General features: G+C 41.7%; 1 protein-coding gene across 1 annotated transcript; it reads right to left on the bottom strand.

The window, feature by feature from the left end:
* Positions 1–12,167: 12,167 nt before the first annotated feature.
* Positions 12,168–14,921, bottom strand: LOC117024207 (cathepsin G-like). The gene is made up of 5 exons (XM_033109647.1): positions 14,838–14,921; positions 13,991–14,138; positions 13,437–13,572; positions 13,024–13,278; positions 12,168–12,427 (listed from the first exon to the last, which is right to left on the bottom strand). Exons 1-5 carry the CDS (start codon positions 14,890–14,892, stop codon positions 12,245–12,247), a joined length of 777 nt encoding a protein of 258 aa, XP_032965538.1. The 5' UTR covers positions 14,893–14,921; the 3' UTR covers positions 12,168–12,244.
* Between the last annotated feature and the right edge of the window lie 6,954 nt (positions 14,922–21,875).

Consider the following 21,875-nt stretch of genomic DNA (forward strand, 5'->3'; position numbering starts at 1 on the left):
AAAAGTTTATTCCCTTCTCTAAAATACGGTCTAAAATTGTAATCTCATGAAAAATTTGTTTTCTCATCAAAAGTAATATGCAGAAAAAGGAGGAAAAAGAAAATGGTATTACAGCTTTATTAGTGTCTTAGCCTTTGGGGTGATTTTTATTTATTGTTACTTAAATGCTTTTCAGTATTTAATTTTGTTTTAAAAACAGTAAGTCTAATTTAAAACCATAAAGAAAGAACAGCCTGCACATGTGAAAAGGGGAGTAAATTGTACGCACCCAATGATCTGAATAGAGATCTGGGGAATGATTTACTAACGGTGACCTAGGATTTCATGTCAACCTTCCCACTAAAAACAACCAAAATAAAGCTGTTTAAACCGCCTAAAAACTTTCAAAGCCTTCATAGCTTTGAAGAAATGCCAATGCAGGAGTGATTATGAGACGAAAGTAAAGGAATAATGGGAGTTCTGTTGTTATTAATAGCTACTATTTTTCTGAGGGAATTTGTTGAACGCACAAAATCTGAGCCTCTGGTTTGAAGACCATATCAGCTGAGGGGAATGGAAATCAAAGACCAAGACCCACCTAAGCAGATCCAGTCAGAGGTCCTCCCCACAGGAAGCTGGGACCTGAAAAGTGTGCAGCCTGAAAGCAACAAGAGTAAGGGGCTAGTCCTTGCGAGTAATTCACGAAGGTGAGAATTACTTGGACTGTTCATGGAACGCCAAACCTTGAATTTGCACTAATGTGGTTATGGATGTGTCCCAAAGTAGCTTGCAGAATCAAACGCAAATCTCGGGGAAAGTCACTTAATTCCGAATTTAAATCACACCTGCAAATTATTTTTCAAGTGTAATAATGACAAGTGTAGAGTCAAATACAAACACGATCAACAAGCAAAGAAAGAAAGAAGACACCATGACTAAGAAATAATAGTCAACAAGAACAGAGGAAAAAAACTTTATTGTGATAATAGAATAATTTAATACAGATTACAAAACCATTATGCTGAAATAAAAACAAGCTTTAAAAGGGATGCAGGGCACATGAAACTTAGAAAAGGTGACATGCCATTTGAAAAGGAACTAAATACAACTTGCAAAAGTGACCAATGTAATGACCACAGTTAAAGTCACAGTGGAGAGAGTTAATCACAGATTAGACAGTGAAGAAAAGAGGATTTCCAACCCAGAGTAATTCAGAAAATTGTGTCAAGAATGGAGCACAGAGGAGTATAAAAATAAAAATTTAGAAAATAGTAGAATTAGAATTTTGAACATATGTTCAATTGGAGTTCTGGAAGAAAAGATAGAGACTAGGAAAAGCGATAATGAGATCATAGCTGAGAGCTTTCAAAACCAGTTGAAAACATCCCATCAGAGGTTAAAAAAGATAAATAAAATTTATGTAGACTAATAAAAGAAAATGCATACCTAGAAACCAATGTCATAAAGAAATGGCAGAAATGTTAGGAAAGGGAGATTACTAGAGAAAGAAAGATTACTTTCAAATGAACTGTGATCAAAGGCTGAATTCTCAATAGCAGCAATGAGTGAATGCTATGCAGGAAGAAACAACTTCACAGTCATTTGGGAAGATTCTAAATCACATCTTATCAATTGATTAGTAGTGATATAGAAGTTATGAACAGCTAAGGAAAAGAACCATATACATAGTTTACTTTGCTCAACAAATGCAGATTATATATTTTACAAGCACATGTAGCATATTTCCAAAAAGTGACTATAGATTAGGCCATAGGTTAGGTCTTAAAAATGTTTAGAGGATTAAAATTATACATCATTTGTAGTGGGCCACAATGAATTTAAACTAGAAACTTCTAACTAGAATCTGAGCAGGAAAATCCCTATACTTTTAAAATTGAAGAAATAAACTGTTAAATAAATCATGAGTCAAAGTCAAAATCATGGAAATAAAAAATGAGTTCAAAGTGATTTATATGATGAAAATAATGTATTGGAAATTTTGTTGGGCATATAGGGGAAAAGATGAATCTTGATTATTTAACTCTACCTCAAGTTAACTAATTTAAAGGTTAAAAAAAGAAAACTTTTATAAGATAAGACAGGAGAATTTCTTTATGAACTAAAAGTAAGAAAAACATTTTCAACAAGACATCAAAAGCACTCATCATGAATAATTATAAAGGAAAAATAGATAAATCGATATACGTAAAAATTCAGAAATTCTGATTATCAAAAACACTATTAAGACAGTGAAAAGTAAAGCCAGAGTGTGGGAGAAGATATTTGGAACAACTAAGGGTTTGTATCTGGGAGATATATGTATCTATATTTACAGGTATAAATCATATCTATGCTATTTTATGTCAATGGAAAGCCAATAAGTTTGAAAATCAACATAAAATTGACAAATCCCTAGAAAATGTAACTTAATGACACATACTCAAGAAGTTTGAATTTTCCTACAAAGATTAAATAAATTGATTCAGTATCAGAAATATTCCATCAAGTACAACCCCAGGCTCACAATGCTTCACAGGAAATCTCTACGAAATATTCAAAGAATGCTACACAATTCCTTCTGGAAAGTAGATGCTACCCATCTTCTTTATGAGACTAGCAAAACCTCAATGCGAAATCCAATGAAGACAATATGGAAAGGAATATTACAGGCCAGGATCATTTAAATATTGATGTGAACCAAATCAATAAATAAGAAGACATTATATCATGACAAATTTGGGTTCATCCTAAGTATGGGTGACTTTTCATGTGACACTAAATTGCTGTAACACATCACATTGATGAAAGAAGTAACACCATATGATTACTGAAGCAAAACAAAACCGTTTGCTGAAATTCACCCTAATTTATTAAAAAAATTCTTAACAATCTGGGAATGTAAAAGAATGTCCTTAATCTCATTAAAGATATCCACAAAACGCCACAGCAATCATTACACTTAATGGTGAAATGCTAAATAGTTTTTGTTTCAGAGCAAAACAATACAAAGACAACTGCTTAGTCATAAGCATCATTTCTCTTCAACAGTATGCTATAGATTTTATTGAGTGCAGTTATCCAGGAAATAGAAGTGAAAAGTGTAAGGACAGGAAGGGAGACAAACTGTCATTATTTAAGAATATGGTAGTGTACATAGAGAATGGCAAAAAAATCACAGATAAATAATTATAATTATTAAGATAGTTTAACAAATTTGCTCGACACAAAATCAATTTAAGATTAATCTTATTTTTTTCTCTCTCTATATATAGAAATTATGTTAGAAAATGAAAATTTGAAAAAGTGAATATTTAAATGTCATGAACATTATCAAATAACTAAACATAAAGCTAAAAGTAGATCTGCAGGACCTCTTTGGTGAAAATTATAAAGTTGTATTAGGAGACACTTAGGAAGACCTACACTCAGAGATATTGCATGTTCGTAGATTAGACAACAAAACATTTTTAAAAAATGTCAATTCTCTAAGAAGTGATCTATAGATTCGTTGCACCCAAGAGGGTTTTTTAAAAAATAAATTTTATTGGGGAATATTGGGGAACAGTGTGTTTCTCTAGGGCCCATCAGCTTCAAGTAGTTGTCCTTCAATCTAGTTGTGGGGGGCACAGCTCAGCTCCAAGTCCAGTCAGCGGGAATTGAACTGGCAACCTTGTTGTTGAGAGCTCCCGCTCTAACCAACTGAGCCATCCTGCCACCTCTCCAGCGGCTCAGTGGCAGCTCATTGTCTTCAATCTAGTTGTGGAGGGTGCAGCTCACTGGCCCATTTGGGAATCGAACCGGCAACTCTGTTCAGAGCCCACGTTCTAACTAACTGAGCCATCCAGCCGCTCCCCCAAGAGGTAATTTATAGAACTTAATTGATTCTAAATATATGTGGAAAAACAAATGGCCAACAATAGTCAAGACACTCTTAAGGAATGAGAATAAGATGGGAGGTCTTGCTTTAGCAAATAAAGCCAAAGTAATGAATATAGTGCGGTATTGATGGTGCCATGGAGACAAAGACTAATGAGACAAAAATTTCGGTCCTACACACATTTGAACACTGATGCACACATATATGGAGGCTTGATTTATGATGGAGGTTTCATGGCAGAGAGAGGGGAAAAGAATATTTTCTTTTTTCTCCCCCATAAATAGTGCTAGGACAATGGTGTCCTGTAGGGACATATTTTCTATGTGGAAAACAACAACAACAAAACTTGACCTTTATCTATTTTAGGTGGATTATGGATCCAAGTGTGAATAACGTTTTGAAAATATAATGTAATAATATCTTCATGATAGGTAAAGATGTTAAACACTATACGTAAAAACACTAAACGTAAAGAAAAAGATTGATAAATTTGAAACATTAAAATTGAGAGAAACAAAAAAACTTGCAGAGGGGACAAAGATGTTTGTACCACACATAACTAACGAAGGACTTAAATTCATATTATGTAAAGAACTATAAATCAGTAGGAGAACGATAATAATAGAATAATTTGCAAAAGACTTGAACAGGCTCATTTCAAAAGAGAATATTAAAGTGGCCAGTAAAATATGAAATTTGGTTGTTACTCTTAGTGGATAGAACCACCCATATGAATCACAGTGAGATACCAATTACAGTTACCGGGGGTCCTTTCTCCACTCTAGGTTTATACCCTAGAGAAACATGCAAATTTCCATCAGATACATGTCGAAGAATGTCACAGCAGCATTATTCATAACAGTCCCAAACTGGAAACACCTGGAAGGTCCATCACCAGCAGCATGGATAGTCAAATTGTCATATAATGGAATGTTGCATGACAATGAAAATGAATATACATGCAGCTACACAAATGAATCTCACAAACATGATGTTGAGAGAAAGAACCTAAGAAGACTACATTCAGTAGGATTCTCTTTATATAAAGTTGAAAACAAGCAAAAAGAAGTATATTGGATAGAAATGCATACATAGGTGGTAAAAGTCTGATGGAAAGCAAGGAAGTGGTTATCACAAACGTTACAATTGTAGTTAACTCTGGGATTGGAGCGCAGAGAGGGCATTTTGACCAGGAAGATCAAACATGATGGGGGATTTCTGGAATGTTGACCATGCTCTATTTCTTGACATAAATCATAGTGCTGGCTTTATAATTATTGTTTAACTGTACATTTATGTTTTGTGCACTTTTCATGTCTGTATACACGTATTTGCAATAAAATTTTTTTTTAAAGTCTGTTTACCAGATAGTGGGAATAGAGAGAGTATTTGGATGGACAGGGGAAATATATGAGAGCAGATAGGGACCTGTATGATTTTAATGTTTTTATTTTAATAAAAAATGGTGATATTTGTACTAATAAGACTGTGATATGTTTCACAATATCCATAGCTGGTTAGGTCTATGTTGGACTGTTTTCTTACATTTCCGTCAGTTACAGTTTTTAGTCCTCTGGGATGTTGGGACATTAAAGTTGTGCTTTTCCCACCTCCTCCCTGAGTCGCATATGCCACCAACAATGCAAATCTTCTGCTCAGGCACTTGCCAGCTGATGCTGGGCACTTCCCACTTTCTCCCTTTGATGCTGCTCCAGTCAGTCACCACTCTAGTCGCTCTTGGCTCTGTCGGAGGCCATGTGCCTCTGAGGGCTGCCTTAATATCACTCTTAGAAGGACGTTTTGGAAGCTCCTTGGGAAATCTCTACTGAAGAACTGGTCATTGTTTCATGGAGTGTCAGTGCTGGAGAAGGCTGTGCCAGCCCCATGGAGGCACTTTCTTGGCAAGAGCTGGCTTGTGCTGTCCTCCTTGTAAGGAAGAGCAGGTGACAAGGGGAATTCAATGGGATCTCATAAAACCTTCCCATCAGAGTAGTTAGGGGGAAAGAGGGACCTGGAAACCGTGGGTGTGGCAGAGAAAGATTTGACAAAACGTTCAAGGCCCTCAGTGTTCCTGGCAGTAAAGTTTACTTTTGAAAGTGATCAGCAGGGGCCCCTGATAAACATGAGAAAGAGATGGAGGTGGACATATTCTCTGAGACCCTCTTCCAAAATGCTCAGACAATCCAAATGTTCAACAATGGTAACATAAATCATGATATATTCATGGGGTGAAATGCTATTCAGCTATTAAAAGGTATCATGTTTTAGAAGACTACTTAGTGACACAGAACAGTTTATATCATCTAATATTAAGTGGAAAAAGTAGAATGTAAAACGGTGTATACAAGTTGATACTAATTCTGTTAAAAAAGGACAACAACCAGAACAATTACTTTATGGGACTCCTATTTTCACCTTTATATGATCCAAGTTTTTCTCTACTGGAAATGTATTAGTTTTATGGAAAGAAAAATATTTAAGGCTTGTGATTCTTAGAAACAACTAATGCTATTAACCATTATGGTAGAGCAGAGGTAGCAGTTGAGCAAAAAAGTTTTCTTTTCTTCCAAGGGACATAGGTAAACTATTATCCAGCTTCATTTGAGGTGAGGTATGTCTGTGTGATTGTCGTAGCAAATGGGATGTAAGTGGATATGAGCCGGGTACCTTCCAAATCTGGCCCATAACATATTCCTGTGCTTTACCATCTAGGTTCTTCCCCTTCCAGGATTTGACACAGATGAGCCTGGGGGACTTGGAAACCATTTCAGGGGACTGAGTCTGGGTCCCTTCACATGGGCTGACCCTGAGGTTTATTGTCCAAACTGGGACACTTGAAAATAAAAGGGGGCAGTACTCACCAGTAGAACTCACTTCGGACTGTGTGTGACTGAGAGATAGACTTCTATTGTGTTAGTCACTGAAATGCTAAAGTTTATGTGTTGGAATCTTTAGGGTTGGAGTTCCGATCAGTGGCAGAGTAGGTAAATGCTATGCTCATCACCTTCCATGACCACATCAAAATTACAACTTAATTATAGAAAAATCAATATGGAGAACCATCTGATCTGATGTCTAGCAGAACAGAACTCCTATAACTAAGGGTATAAAAAAGAAGCACCGGGAAGACTGGTAGGAGGGGCAGGAACATGGAATGGGTGGCTCCACACCTGTGTGTGGTGGTTGAGAATCAAGATGAATATCTTGGCTGTGGAGGTCCCTCCTGAGGAGTGAGGGGTCCCAGCCCCACAGGGGGTTCCTTAACCCAGTGTTCCAGTACCAGAAAGAGCAGCCCGCTACAACATCTGGGGGTGAAAATCATTGGGGATTCCATCCATCCAGATGAGACAGAAATCTGCTGGAAACCCAAAGCGTCAGTGCAGAGACTCATCGCTCAAAGACACTCACCCTGGGCAGGGGGACAATGGCTTGGGAGGCACCAGAGACATATAGGGAGAAACTGAGTTTTGTGGCTTCAGAGCGAGGCCTGGAGGGACAGCCGCTGTTGTCCCTGTGTTGAGCCCTCCCCCACATGGCCAAATCTGAAGCTGGTGAACTCTGCTTCCTCTACCCTATTGACTCCCTGGGACCCAGTCCCACCCAACTTGCACACTGCTGGAGGTCTTGTAGAAGCAGGAAGCCATCATTGGCACATGCTTCAGTCTTTCTTAAATAACTCTCAAAGGTCTGCAGGTCTCAGGCAGATGGTGGGTGTCTTTGGTGTGCCCTGTTCCTTTTGCTGAGTGGCCCAGGCTCAACACTGGCACTAAATCTGAATCTGCATTAAAATGGTGAATACTACTCTTCCCACACTGGTGACTCGCTGAGACCCTGCTCTTACCACCTTGAATAGTGTTCAAGGCTCTTTTATTGACTGAGTCTTATGTGTATCCAGCAGGTGGCAACAGGCTTCAGGGTGCCCTGAATATTTTGCTGAACTGCCCCAGCCTGGTGGTGAGAGCCGGCCTTGGTTCACAGTGTGGCCTCTCTGATGTGCCTCCAGGGCCCAGGCACAAGCAGGTACCAACCGTAGCTCCTACCAGGTAGCCCTGGGCTGGTCACAGGCAGCAGCTGACCTTGGCCTGCATTGGAGCCCCTCCCAGGAGGCTCCAGAACCAACACACCCAGTGGCCAGCTTCAGACTGCAACAGAGAACCACCTGATTGGCTCCATAAGTGGCTCACCCAAAGGTGTCTTGGCAGGCACCAGAGCCTATTGGGGGTGAATCTCACTCCATGTGTCAGTCCCCAAACAGCACTTCATACACTGTGGGCATGGCCAATCATAACAGCCAGTCAGCTTGAGGGTCATTCCCACCCAACAGCAATCAAGAGTTAACTACAAGAGGGCACACACGCCTATGCAAGGGACACTCCTAGAGCACCCAGCTCAGGTGATCAGGGATAATGCACCAGTGGGCCTCACAGGACACATACAACATGTGGTATGGCCACCCTGCCAAGACTGGGAGACATAGCAGATCTGCCTAATACATAGAAACAAACGCAGGGAGGCAGCCAAAATGAAAAGATAAAAAATGTCCCAAGTAAAAGACCGGTAGAAAACTCCAGAAAAAGAACTAAATTAAATGGAAGCAAGCAATCTACCAGATACAGATTTCAAAATATTGGTTATAAGGATGCTCAAGGAACTTGGTAAGAACTTTAAGAGATAGTAAGCATACAAAAGGACAGAGAAACCATAAAAAAGAACCAGTCAGAAATGAAGAATACAATAACTGACTTGAAGAATACACTAGAAGTAATCAACAACGGATTAGATAAAGCAGAGGACTGAACCAGGCATTTGGAAGATAAGGTAACAGAAAACACCCTATCAGTACAGCAAAAAGATAAAAGAATAAAAAAAAAATCAAAACAAAAAAACCAAGGACAGTTTATGGGACCTCTGAAACAATGTCAAGTATGACAATATTCTCATCATAGGGGTACCAGAACTAGAAGAGAGAGAGCAAGGGATTGAGAACCCATTTGAAGAAATAATGACAGAAAACTTCCCTAATCTGGTGTGGGAAAAAGACATTAAAGTTCTGGAAGCATGAAGAGTCTCAAACAAGATGAACCCAAACAGGGCCACACCAAGACACATCATAATTAAAATTTCAAAGGTTAAAGACAAAGAGAGAATCTTACAAGCAGCAAGAGAAAGGCAGTTAGTTACCTACAAGGGAGCTCCCATAAGACTGTCAGCTTATTTCTCAACAGAAATGTTTCAGGCCAGAAGGGATTGGCAGTAGATATTCAAAGTGATCAAAAGCAAACACCTACAACCAAGATTACTCTACCCAGCAAGGCTATCATTTAAAATTGAAGGAGAGATAAAGAGCTTCCCAGACAAGAAAAAAACTAAAGGAGTTTATCACCACTAAAGCATTATCACAAGAAATGTTAAAGGGACTTCTTTCAGAAGAAGAAAAGAAACATAAGTATGAATAATAAATTGGCAATAAATACGTACTTATCAATAGTCACTTTAAATGTGAATGGATTAAATGCTCCAATCAAAAGATGTAGGGTAGATGAATGGATAAGAAAACAAGACCCATACATACACTGTCTATGAGATACCCTTTTCAGATCAAAAGATACACACAGACTGAAAATGAAAGGATGAGGATATGTCAGGCAAATGGAAATAAAAAAAAAAGCAAGGTTATTAAGTACCTATTAAACAAGATTTATGAAGTTTTGGAAGCATAGAAAACCAAATGTGAAAGAATATAACTTTGGCCCAAAGCAGGTGTTTATCATTTGAGTGCATATTGTTGCATAGAACCATGAGAGTTCTCACAATTTCTGTAGCTGATTTGTTGTACATTTGGTAGTGTTGTCACATTTTTCTGATAGATCATTTTCCTCTGTGCTATTGGGATACACTACCTTGGGATACACTTCCACCTCACACATGGCTCAGGCCCTCATTGTCCCAGGGTTCCCCAGGGGTCCAGATAATATTGGCAGGCAGTTGCTTTTCTCTGCTCTCCTGCTTCTCTCTTCCCCTGTCTCACCTGATCCACATCTATTAATAGCTGATCTTGACTTTGCTGCTCTGACCAAGGGCAGAAGGCAGCTATGCCTGGGCTTAGCCATTGTGCCAGTAGAGAAGCTTGAATGCTCTGGTGAGGTTATCATTAATGAATTTACAATTTGTAATTATTTCAGTGTCATGTTCACAGGAAGGAAAGGCTAAGATGGAACTATTTCTGAGGTTTGTGACATTAGCCAGATGTGGTGGTGACCTGGAAACAGAGTGCTCAAAAGAGAAAAGCAGCTCCAACAATGCTGGAGATGGGCAGAGGAGGCTGCTGCCCACTTCCTTCAAATAACATCTACTATCATTAAAAATTTGGACTTTTTATATCACAAGGGATATTTAAAAAGGACTTATTAAATTATGGTAAAATATATACAACATAAAATTACTAACCATTTTTAAGTGTACAGTTTGGTGGCATTAAGTCCATTCCCATTGTTTTGCAACCATCACCGTTGCTGCTTATGTTTCCCCTGCATCTACCATTCTTTCCATGACAGTGAGTTTTGTAGAAAGGGTAGAGGAGGAATGCACAGTCCCCTGTATCCCATCTGAACACATTCAGGAGAATGTAGGAGGTACCTCGGCTTCATCCTGGAGGTTGGGGGAAGAGGATGAGTTCAGGCAAGCTTGTGGGAGGTGGTGAGCCTGATGGGGGCTGGTCATTAAAGAATCATCTTCTGGAGGTGAGCACCAGGAGGTCTGTGGAAACCCTTCCAGCAGGGCAGCTGGAGGCAGAGAGCTGCCTTGCAAGTGCTGACTGGCAGGGAAAGACATGGACGTGAGATGGTCTGCTCTGGGTGTTTCCTGGGGACTGAGTCCTGAGACTGGGTGGTGCTCTGGGACTCTAAGTACATGTCACAGAGAGGAAGGGCTGGGTGGGGGCTCTTCCACCTTCCCTCCTGCCCCACATTGTTACACACCACATTGTTATATCAAGTATTCTTTCTATTTGCTAATGCAAACATTTAATAATGATACTGTTATCCCAAGAACATGCAAGCAATAGATAATTCCTATGGCTAGGTGGTAGCAAATATAGACAGCATGACTGAGCATTGTCAAAGATGCATTGTTAATACATGGCTTACACTGAATATTAGGCAAATGGCTTTCTGACAAGAAATACCCGTAAAATAGTGGTCAAATTTACCAAGGCATTTCTGTATGTAGCCAGTTGGATTTGATATGTGTTCAGTGATTATTCCATTTAGAGTATGGAAACTGCAAAAGTTCAGATGGTCAGAGCCACATTGCAAGGAATAAATAACATTTTGATGGAGGTAGAACCTCCCAGCTGATTCTGTACAGTTGCCTTAGGAAGGTGTTTCAAGTGTGATTTTAAGTTCTGTGACTTCAGTAATTTTGTTTTTTAAATGTGATATTGGTAGACAGTCATGGGCGAGTCTTTGGAGTAAGACTCTTGTTAATTTAGGCAATGTTGTGGGTGGAGTTTATGTAACTTTAGAGTATCAAAACAGGAAGCAGACCATTGTCAGATTGAAAATGAGGACACTGGTCTATACTACAGTGGGCATTGGGAGGCATGAGAGTTTGCGGGAAGGACTCTGGCTGTTGATGGAGACTTGGGTTGCTTCCATCTCTTGGCCACTGCGAATAGTGCTGCTGTGAACATGGGTGTTTATTAGCTATTTTTAAAGCAAAGAGATCTTTTTCTTTCTTCTAGGACTTGCATGGTTTCATTTTTTGCACTTACATCTGTGGTCTATTTGAGAGTTACGTATTTTGGATTAGAATGTGAGGACTGGATCCAATTTTACCTTCCCCCGGCCCCCCCAAATCTATCTAGGTATTTTAATACCATGTATGAAAAGTTCATTGTTTCCCAGTGATTTGAGACACCACTTTTGCCGTATATTAAATTGAACCTTGTATGGAATTTCAATTTAATCCCTTTGGTCTGCCTGTCCTACACATACCAGTGGCACAGCGTTTTAAAGTGTACTTCAATATCTGTAGGGGAGTCTCTGGTAGGGTATGGTAGGAGAGCAGAGAGCCTTGCCCTTGGAAGACATCACACCCTGTCCTTCCATCACACCCTGAGGACATGGTAGAAGGGGAGATGGGGAATGGATGTGTTGGAGGAGGGAAGTAGCTCATCCTATCCCCCAGGGTGGTGTGTGGGGAAGTTCATTTGTCTGGGGGAAAGACCCCATTTCCCTGTAGTAGCTCAGACTCAGTCCTGGATACATTCATTATGTAATGAATGATGTTTAAAGAACACATGAGAAATAGGTTACATACACTCTAAGCATGGACATTTATTATGGCTCTGGGAACCACGCTGGAGCTGGCGTCAATCCCACAGAAGAGTCAGTCACAGGAGGGACGTCTCAGTTTGATCCCCTGCTGCTGGAAGCGCCTCATTGTTCTATTTATCCAGGGAAGGAAACTTGTAATTCTGGTGAAGACTGCTGGAGGCGTCCCGATGCCACTTCCATAGGAGACAATACCCTGGGCCACATTGTTACACACCAGAGGGCCTCCGGAGTCTCCCTGTGGGTGATGAGAGGAAGGACACTTGCTCCAGGCCTCCCCAGTGCTGCTGCCCTAAGGCCTGAAGCTCAGAGAGGCAGGGTGGGTGGGCTCCTTCAGTTGTTGGGTGTGTGTGAGATGGGAGGTAGTTGGGGTTGCAGAAGTCAAGCTTCTGGATCTTTAATTGGTTTGGCTTGAACCCTGGCTATGGTTACTGTTTCTAGCTCAACTGAAGTAAAGGTATTAGGTTAGTGCTAAAGTAATTGCGGTTTAAAAGGTTAAAAATAATTGCAAAAGCCACAATTACTTTTGTACTAACCTAATACTTTAACATGACAAAGGTAAACTCTGAATACAAATATATATATATATGTATGTTATATATATATATATATATATATATATATATATATATATATATATATATATATATATACTCATTTGTCCTGTGTACCATTGCCCCGGAACAAATTGGTAGGCAAAAGCCCCCACAATACTCTGATCTGGCTCCCAGTTTGAGGCTGTTGGGATTCTCGTGGGGATGCAGTCTGTTCCCACTGCCCTGTTCTGCCCACGCTCCTCTGTCTCGGGCCCATTGGCAGATTCCGTGGTCTTACCACGAAGGCAGACTTCTTCTCCCTCTGGTCCCCTACACAGATCTGCGTTCGGCCAGTGTAGAACCTGAAGCGACCGCTGCACTGCTGATCTCGCTGCACGCGCAGCCGTACATCCCGGAGTGTGTCTGTTCCCCTGTTTAGGCTGACCTGGCCCCAGCCGGCCACAGTGCACATGCTCCCAGCACGCAGCATGGCCTGTCTCCGAGGCAGAGCCACTGGCCTCACGAATCGATTCCGCCTGGCTCTATTTTTCAGCTGGCACGAAGAGAGCAAGTAGTCAAGGAGTGTCTGTGCAGCACTCACTGCACGTCCCCCACCACCCTCTGGGACTCTGCCCCTCCTTCCTCCTCCATGGTCACAGAACAAGAGGGGAGCCAGCTCAGCTGGAGACCAGAGGGTCAGGCACATGGTACCTGCAGTAACATGATGTCATTCAGGTTGTTATCGTCATTATAACCAGGATGGGCGATGGCTCTGAGCACAGATATCCTCTGCTGGGTCCTTTCCCGTCTCCTGATGTTGTGAGCCCCCAGGATGACATGTATAGGGCTGCAAAGGAATGGTGGCCTAGAGGTAGGTATGAGCTGCGGGAGCTGAGGTCCACCAGCTCTGCAGTGCAGGTGGACATTCAGGGGCAGCAAGACTGCACCTGAGGGAAATGACTTCTCTCTGCTCTATGCTTCTCCAAAGCCCTGGGGATGAGCTGGGGATGGTGGGGGACACAGTGACCTTAAGTTTTGCTTCCTATAGAATACATTGAGAATTAGCTTGAATTCATATTTTGATCCCCAACGCGTGACTTCCATCTCCTCCTTCAGTCCTCATTTACTCTGGCCTGTTCTCTGCCCCCCAGGCCTTACCCAGTCTCTTCAACCCTTTATTGCTGGACACCTGCTTTCAGACAGATGCTCTCGTTAACTTTCCGGGCCTGCCTCATGGATAGCCCAGAAGCTCCTTAGTTCCTCACCTGCCCAAGCAGTGAGCTGCTGTCATCACAAAGTCTTCTCGCACCAGGAACCCCCCACACGCGCTCGGACCTTTTGGTGTTTGGGTCAGAAGAAATGCCATGTAGGGGTGGGAATGGGGCCTGGCCTCTCGGCCTCCGATGATCTCCCCTGGAAGGAAGAATTCAGCACTTATCTCTGCGCTTGCTGACCTCACAGTTGGTGGCTCCAGAAAAGCTAGCAGATGTGGAGGCTGGAGAGGTGATGCCGGGGAAGGAGTATTTGCCCTGAGAATTGGGGTCTGCAGGGTACCACATTGTGGGAGAGGGCTCCAAGGTTTTCAAGGAAACACTGCTGGCTCCCCACTGTGACCTCAGCTCGCTCCCACCTCCCCAAAAGGAGAACACCCCTTGCTGCAGGCAAGGCCAGCTTAACCTCACGTTGTGGAGAGATCTCTGCTGTCCAGATCTGGAACCTCTGGAGTGGTTTCTCCCTGAAGTTCCCTGGTACTTTGTCTTCCTCAGGGAGCTTCCCTGATCCCTCTGAGTCCAGCTCATGGCCAGCATGGGAGCGGTTTTTAAGTATCTAGACATGAGCTGCTGGAACTGTATCTTTGTCTCTTAGGCTCTGACACATGAGCTGCAGAATGAATTCACAGAGCACAGTTATAGAGCTTGTACTATGTACAGGCCAGGTGCAATCCCCAATTTCATGGACACTAACTAATTTAACTCTACGCGGTAGGCTTGCTATTATTCCTGTTTTGTAGATGAGGAACTGTGGATTCAATAATGTGCCCAATGACACAGAGTTAGAGAGTCCCTCAGCCGTCACACTCTAGCGCATGTGGGATGGGGTTGGGCTACTCACCTGCCCCAGCCCTGGAGGGCAGGAGAAAGGCCAGCAGCAGTAGGAGCAGCTGCATCTTCCCAGGAAGGCTGCCCAGCTAGTGGCTGTTGGTGCTTCCTCGTGCCAGACTTTTAGCCCCCCGAGAGGAAGGAAGGTGGGTGGGGCTTGAGGGTTCACAGTCCCATTCTCCTGCTGGTGTGAAAGGTTTCATCACCCACGCTGCTGAGGAGGTTTGCCCACCAACTGCCAGTGACCTGGGGGAAGATAGAGTAATCCAAGCCAACACCGGATCTGCCAATCTGCTGAGTCAGTACTGGCATCAGAAATGGGAACCAGGACACAAGGAGAGGGGCTTTGGGCACTGCATTACCCCCGAGCCCTAAACCCTTGCAATTCAATAATATCCCAACAAGGCATGAAAGATGCCAGCTGCCTACTTCTTTTCTTTCCTATCCCTTTAGGATTGAAGCCTACCTGCCTTCCCCTTTTTGGCAAGGGTAATATGACGATAGCTGTGGTGGCCATTCCAGAAAAAGAGTTCCAAAATTGCTTTGAAGGGTGGACTAGGTGCTGGCGTCGGTGCATAGCTTCCAAGGGGAGTATTTTGAAGGTGACCATAGTGATATTCAGCAGTGAGTTATGTAACACTTTTTCTAGGATGAGTTTGCAAACTTAATTGTCCGACCTTATATATGAGAGCAGATAGGGACCTGCATGTTTTTAATCGTTTTTATTTTAATAAAAAATGGTGATATTTGTACTAATAAGACTGATATGTTTCACAATATCCATAGCTGGTTAGGTCTACGTTGGACTGTTTTCTTACATTTCCGTCAATTACAGTTTTTAGTCCTCTGGGATGTTGGGACATTAAAGTTGTGCTTTTCCCACCTCCTCCCTGAGTCGCATATGCCACCAACAATGCAAATCTTCTGCTCAGGCACTTGCCAGCTGATGCTGGGCACTTCCCACTTTCTCCCTTTGATGCTGCTCCAGTCAGTCACCACTCTAGTTGCTCTGGGCTCTGTCGGAGGCCATGTGCCTCTGAGGGCTGCCTTAATATCACTCTTAGAAGGACGTTTTGGAAGCTCCTTGGGAAATCTCTACTGAAGAGCTGGTCATTGTTTCATGGAGTGTCAGTGCTGGAGAAGGCTGTGCCAGCCCCATGGAGGCACTTTCTTGGCAAGAGCTGGCTTGTGCTGTCCTCCTTGTAAGGAAGAGCAGGTGACAAGGGGAATTCAATGGGATCTCATAAAACCTTCCCATCAGAGTAGTTAGGGGGAAAGAGGGACCTGGAAACCGTGGGTGTGGCAGAGAAAGATTTGACAAAACGTTCAAGGCCTTCAGTGTTCCTGGCAGTAAAGTTTACTTCGGAAAGTGATCCGCTGAGGCCCCTGGTAAACACGAGAAAGAGGTGGAGGTGGACATATTCTCTGAGACCCTTTTCCAGAATGCTCAGACAATCCAAATGTTCAATAATGGTAACATAAATCATGATATATTCATGGGGTGAAATGCTCTCCAGCTATTAAAAAGCATCATGTTTTAGAAGACTACTTAGTGGCACAGAACAGTTTGTATCATCTAATAATAAGCAGAAAAAGTATGTAAAACAGTGTATACAAGTTCATAACTAATTCTGTTAAAAATGGGCAACAACCAGAACAATTATTTTATGGAACTCTTATTTTCACCTTTATATGATCCAATTTTTTCTCTAATGGAAATGAAAATATTTAAGTCTTGTGATCCTTATAAACATCTAACACTATTAAGCTTCACGGTAGAGCAGAGGTAGCCATTGTGCAAAATGGCTTGTGTTGTGTGACTGTCATAGCAAATGGGACCTAAGTGGATATGAGCTGGGCACCTTCCAGATCTGGCCCATAACGTACTTTGTGTCTGACTTTCTAGGTTCTTCTCCTTCCAGGGTTTGACGCAGATGAGCCTGAGTATTACAATTTTAATAATTTTTTCCTTCTTAAAATGTGTACGAGTTCTTACAATTTTAAGATCGTGAACTCATCCTAGAAAAAGTGCTACGTACCTCATTGCTGATTATCACTATGGTCACCTTCGAAGTACTCCCCTTGGGAAGCTATGCACTGATGCCAGTGCCTAGTCCACCCTTCAAAGCAATTTTGGAACTCTTTTTCTGGACTGGCCATCAGAGCTGTCATCATATTACCCTTGATATCCTGAATGTCATCAAAATATCTCCCTTTCAATATTACCTTTATCTTTGGGCAAAGAAAGAAATCATTAGGGGCCAGATCAGGTGACCAGAGAGGGTATTCCAATAGTTATTTGTATACTGGCTAAAAACTCCCCATGGACAGCGCTGTATGAGCAGGTGCATTGTTGTGATGCAAGAGCCATGAATTGTTGGTGAAAAGTTCACGTTGTCTAACTTTTTCACACAGCCTTTTTAGCACTTTCACATAGCAAACTTGGTTAACTGTTTGACCAGTTGGTACAACTTCATAATGAATAATCCCTCTGATATCAAAAAATGTTAGCAACATTGTTGCAACAAGTTCGCGCACTTAATTGTCTGACCTCGTATTAATGTTTTTTGGTATCCTTTGTATTTAGTTATGAATCCTATAATTGAAATTATTCAACATAAACATTTTATTAAAATTTATTAGTGCATATCACCTCAGAATCTCATTCATATTTGATAAACAGGCTTTTAAGTTATCCAAATAATACATAAAAGTTGTAGAAAAAAAGGGAAAAGGATATATTGGAAGAGAAAAATAGCCTAAAAGGAAAATGGAAGAAAACATTTGATACTTGTATACAGTCCTGCATGCCATAGCCATATTTGGTCAAAGACAGCCTGCATATACGTAAGGGGTCCCATAAGGTTATAATGGAGCTAAAACATTCTCATTGTCCAGTGACATCAGAGCCTTCGTAATGTCATAGCGGAATGCATCACTCAGGAGTTTGTGGTGCTGCTGATGTAAACAAACCCACCACACTGCCAGTTGTATAAATGAATAGCACATGCAATTATGTACAGTACATAATAGTTGACAATAATAATAATAATAATAATAATAATAATAATAATAATAAACAGCTATGGTACTGGTTCATGTATTTACTGTAGTAGGTTTTTTATCATTATTTTAGAGTGTGCTTTTTCTACCTTTTTTTTTGGTGCTATAAACCGTATTTGTGTTAGGCCCACAGCAGCTTATTTACATCTCTTGATTGCATCATTTCTCTTGTGCTTGATTTAGTCTTGTGTTGTTTTGTTAGTGGCCTATACCACCTGTGTGTATGAACGCACTCTATGATGTTCACGAAACGACAAAATCCCTGAACGACCCATTTTTTAGCGTATCCCCATTGTTAAATGGGACAAGAACTGTATACTGCTTTCTGACCTGCTTTTTCTTTTTCTTTTCTTTTTTCTTTTTTGCTGTGTAAATGAGTACTTTGTCTGCTGTGTATTTTTTATATTTATTTGTTTGTTTGTTTATGTATTATTAGTTTCAGCTCTAACCTGCCTTTGACTTAATTATGCCTGCTGAACTTTCTTCCATGTGGCAAAATGCATTCTGTGTCATAGCTTTAATGGTTCCATAGTTCGATCATATGTAATAATGTAAAAGCTAATCCCAAATTTTTGTTAGACATATGTATGGTTTCTAAGATTTGACTTGTGCAACAAATATTTAAGAAATTATCTTGTCCAAATTTCTTGATGTGGTTGATGGCTAGTAAAAGACTACGTTTTTTTTCAGGATGTTTGTGTACAAGGTGTGAAAATGCCATTTTCTCAATGTCCATACTGAATCTGAATATTATTATTTTTGCAAACTCTTCCTAATCAGATAAGCAAAAATTTATTACTATTTTAATTTGCATTGATTAGTTAGTGAGCTTTTACTTTTCTCCAAATGTTTATTAGTTTTTTCTTAAAATTTGTCTATTAATGTTCTTAGCCTAGTTTTTCTTTCATTCTTTTGTTTCCTTAGCCTAGTTTTCTGCAGTGATAGGTGATGTAGATGTGAATGGCTTGCACAATACATAATATGGTGTGGCATATATTACCATTTCCCTATTTCGGACATTAATGTGAATCTACTTTGGAATCTATTATTAAATAATGGTGCGATGAACATCTTTAGGAATAATCCCCCCTCCACATACACACTTCAGACTACATAGGATAAAGGTCCTAGAAATAAAAATTGCTAGATCAAAACGGGGAGAAAGAAATGTAAACATACTTAGCAATCACTTTAAGGAAACATGTACCATCTTCATGATGCTATGGTTATTATAAATATAGTTTTTCCTCCTAATATATGTCATACTGTGTCAAGGGCTCCTGTCAGGTGTAAGGGAATAAGACTGACCCATCAGGCGCTGTCCTTTGAAGCCACAACCTTGCCCCCGGTGGCAGATATCCTTGGCCACTTTTCTGGCTGGCTCTGGCTTACACCCTGGGGCTCCAAGGAGCCCCTCATGGCTACTATCTGGGGTCTTTCTTTCTTTGTGTGATGGCTTCTCCTAAGAGCGTCATGTTTTACTGCTGTAACCTTGGCTCGTGCATGTACTAATGTTCGCCTGCTTATCTCCGCACATGCATTTAGCTCTTCTCTCACCTGTGCCTCTGCCAAGGCTGTGAGCCCTACAGAAGACTTGGCAGATGGACGTAGGCTCAGTCTTGTGTGAAAATAATTTTATTTGCTTTTAGCCTTATGTTTACATGTGCTGGATTTTGCTTATCATACCATGTTATCTATTTTTAGTGAAGTTGTTTCTCTTTGGATGTGGGTTCTACCCGATTCAGTTTGTCCAGCTCTTGTGAATTTGTTGTATCTGACACATCCAGCTAACTGGTGGTGCTGTTTGAAGGATACAGGACTCTAAATCAGGTCATCTGGGTCACAATGAAGTGTCCTTGCACTTGAAATGTGGCTTTGTGGGTTTTGTGGACCTGAGGCTTATGCTTTCTACATGTAATATACGAGGTCTGATAATTAAGTTTGCGAACTTGTTGCAACCTTTATTTTTTTTATAACATCAGAGGGATTATTCGTTATGAATTTGTACCAACTGGACAAATAGTTAACCAAGTTTACTATTTGGAAGTGCTGAAAAGGCTGCGTAAAACAGTTAAATGACCTGAATTTTTGCCAACAATTCATGGCTCTTCCATCACAACAATGAACAAGAGCACACGGCACTGTCTGTGAGGGAGTTTTTAGCCAGTAAACAAATAACTGTATTGGAACACCTTCCCTACTCACCTGATCTGGCTCCCAATGACTTCTCTCTTTACCCAAAGTAGAAAGAAAATATTGAAAGGCAGACATTTTGATGACATTCAGGGACATCAAGGGTAACACGATGACGACTTTGATGCCAGTGCAGAAAAAGAGTTCCAATTTCCTTTGAAAGGTGGACTAGGTGCTGGGCGTCAGTGAATAGCTTCCCAAGGGGAGTACTCAAAGGTGACCATAGTTCATATTCAGCAATGAGGTGTGTAGCACTTTCTCCAGGGTGAGTTCTTGAACTTAATTGTCTGACCTTGTAAGTAAAGATAAGGCTGCCCTGGCTGCCTCCTTCCTCACATCTGGACATGGACTTCCACTGAACATAGATTGGAAACCGCAGGACCTGTGGGTCTCCAGTTCTCTTAGGTATCTTACAACAACCTTTCTGGAAACAAAAAGATCATGGTGTGAAACTGTAATGTGCAATACAGATAAAATACTGAGAGTTTAATTATTTTCAAGATAAGAGTTCTTGTGATTCCAAATACAGATCTATGCGTGCTAAACTGATCTGCCTCACGGAAGAAAGAAACAGAAAAATTTAGAGAAAATTTCTCATCACTGTAAGTTTCCCAGTGGTAGGGACAGAACCTGTTATATGCCTGGCACAGAGAGATCAAACTTGACCTGTTGATGGATGGCAAAGTGGTACTTTGCAGCCCTGCAGCCTGGAACCTTCTGACTCACAGAACTGCCATAACCCAGGTTGCCAGCAGGAGGAGGCAGGTCCCGAGGCCAGGCCAGGCAAAAAGGGATTGAGACTGCAGAGTGATTCCACTCACCATGGTGGCTGTGCCCTAGGGGAGTGCTGGGCTGGAAGGAGGGCCTGAGCTGTCTTTGCACAAGTGGGGCTTGAGCTCTGGCTCCTCCAGTAGGTATCAGGTGGGCTTGCAGTTCAGGTCTGTTGAGGAAGCAAAAGAGGAGAATTCACATGGGAAACTGGGCACTCCGTTTGGGAAATGAGAGTCTGGCACAAAACAGTGTGGGCAGGGAGGATAGGCGCTGGTGGGCCAGGGCACTTGGATGGAAACAGGGGCTGGTGTGGGAAGTTCAGCCAGGGAGGAAGGCAGACAAATGAGCTCAGCCCTGGGCCCAGGACAGGGCAGGGGAATGGGACCTAAGGGAAGCGAGGGCCATTATAGGAGCATCTCAGCCTCCTAAGCTGCAGACAGTCCTGGCTGTGGTTGAAGCCTACTCCCTGTGGAGAGAGAGAGGCCCTGGAAACCGGAAACTGAGGGCCCAGATATGGCCCCTGGCCTCTGGGTCCTTAGAGTTATTCCCCTTTCATTGACCTGCTCCTTTCTCTGCCAAATAGTTGGGGGGTTGGTTATGGTGTTTGGCTTAGATAAGGTAAGAACTTTCTAAGGCCCAGAGAGAACTGTTTTTTTGGGGAGAAGACTGTCCTTTAATATTAGAGTTTAGACTCAGTCCTTACTGAGAACTAAGCCCCAAAGAGGTGTGCTTGCAGGAAGGAAGCTACATGGGTTTTAGGGAGGAAAGAGGGCTGTGGGAGAAAGAAGGAAGCAAAATCCAGAATGGCCAGCAGAGGGCTCCCTGGAGCGGTGTTGTTGCCTATCGAAAGTGGTTCACGAATAAGATTTCAGTTGTACTCACTCTAGAGATTTGTTTATTAGGGCCCTGTACTCCCCACTGCCCACCCCCGTGGAATTCTTGCCTCTGCCCAGGAGAGATGGTGAGACCGAGAGGAAGGTCAGTCTCATGCCTGCTGTTAGAGGCGCTTCATTGTTCTCTTATC

This window comes from Rhinolophus ferrumequinum, chromosome 6 (assembly GCF_004115265.2).
Source record: "Rhinolophus ferrumequinum isolate MPI-CBG mRhiFer1 chromosome 6, mRhiFer1_v1.p, whole genome shotgun sequence".
Lineage (NCBI taxonomy): Eukaryota > Metazoa > Chordata > Mammalia > Chiroptera > Rhinolophidae > Rhinolophus > Rhinolophus ferrumequinum.

What these genes read in the sequence shown, in the direction of transcription:
- LOC117024207 (XM_033109647.1), bottom strand. Translation starts at nt 14,892, where the DNA reads ATGCAGCTGCTCCTACTGCTGCTGGCCTTTCTCCTGCCCTCCAGGGCT. An exon ending in GCAGCTCACTGCTTGGGCAG is followed by an intron (nt 13,573 to 13,990) that starts GTGAGGAACTAA and finishes ATTCCTTTGCAG; the next exon opens with CCCTATACATGTCATCCTGG. An exon ending in ATGACATCATGTTACTGCAG is followed by an intron (nt 13,279 to 13,436) that starts GTACCATGTGCC and finishes TCTTCGTGCCAG; the next exon opens with CTGAAAAATAGAGCCAGGCG.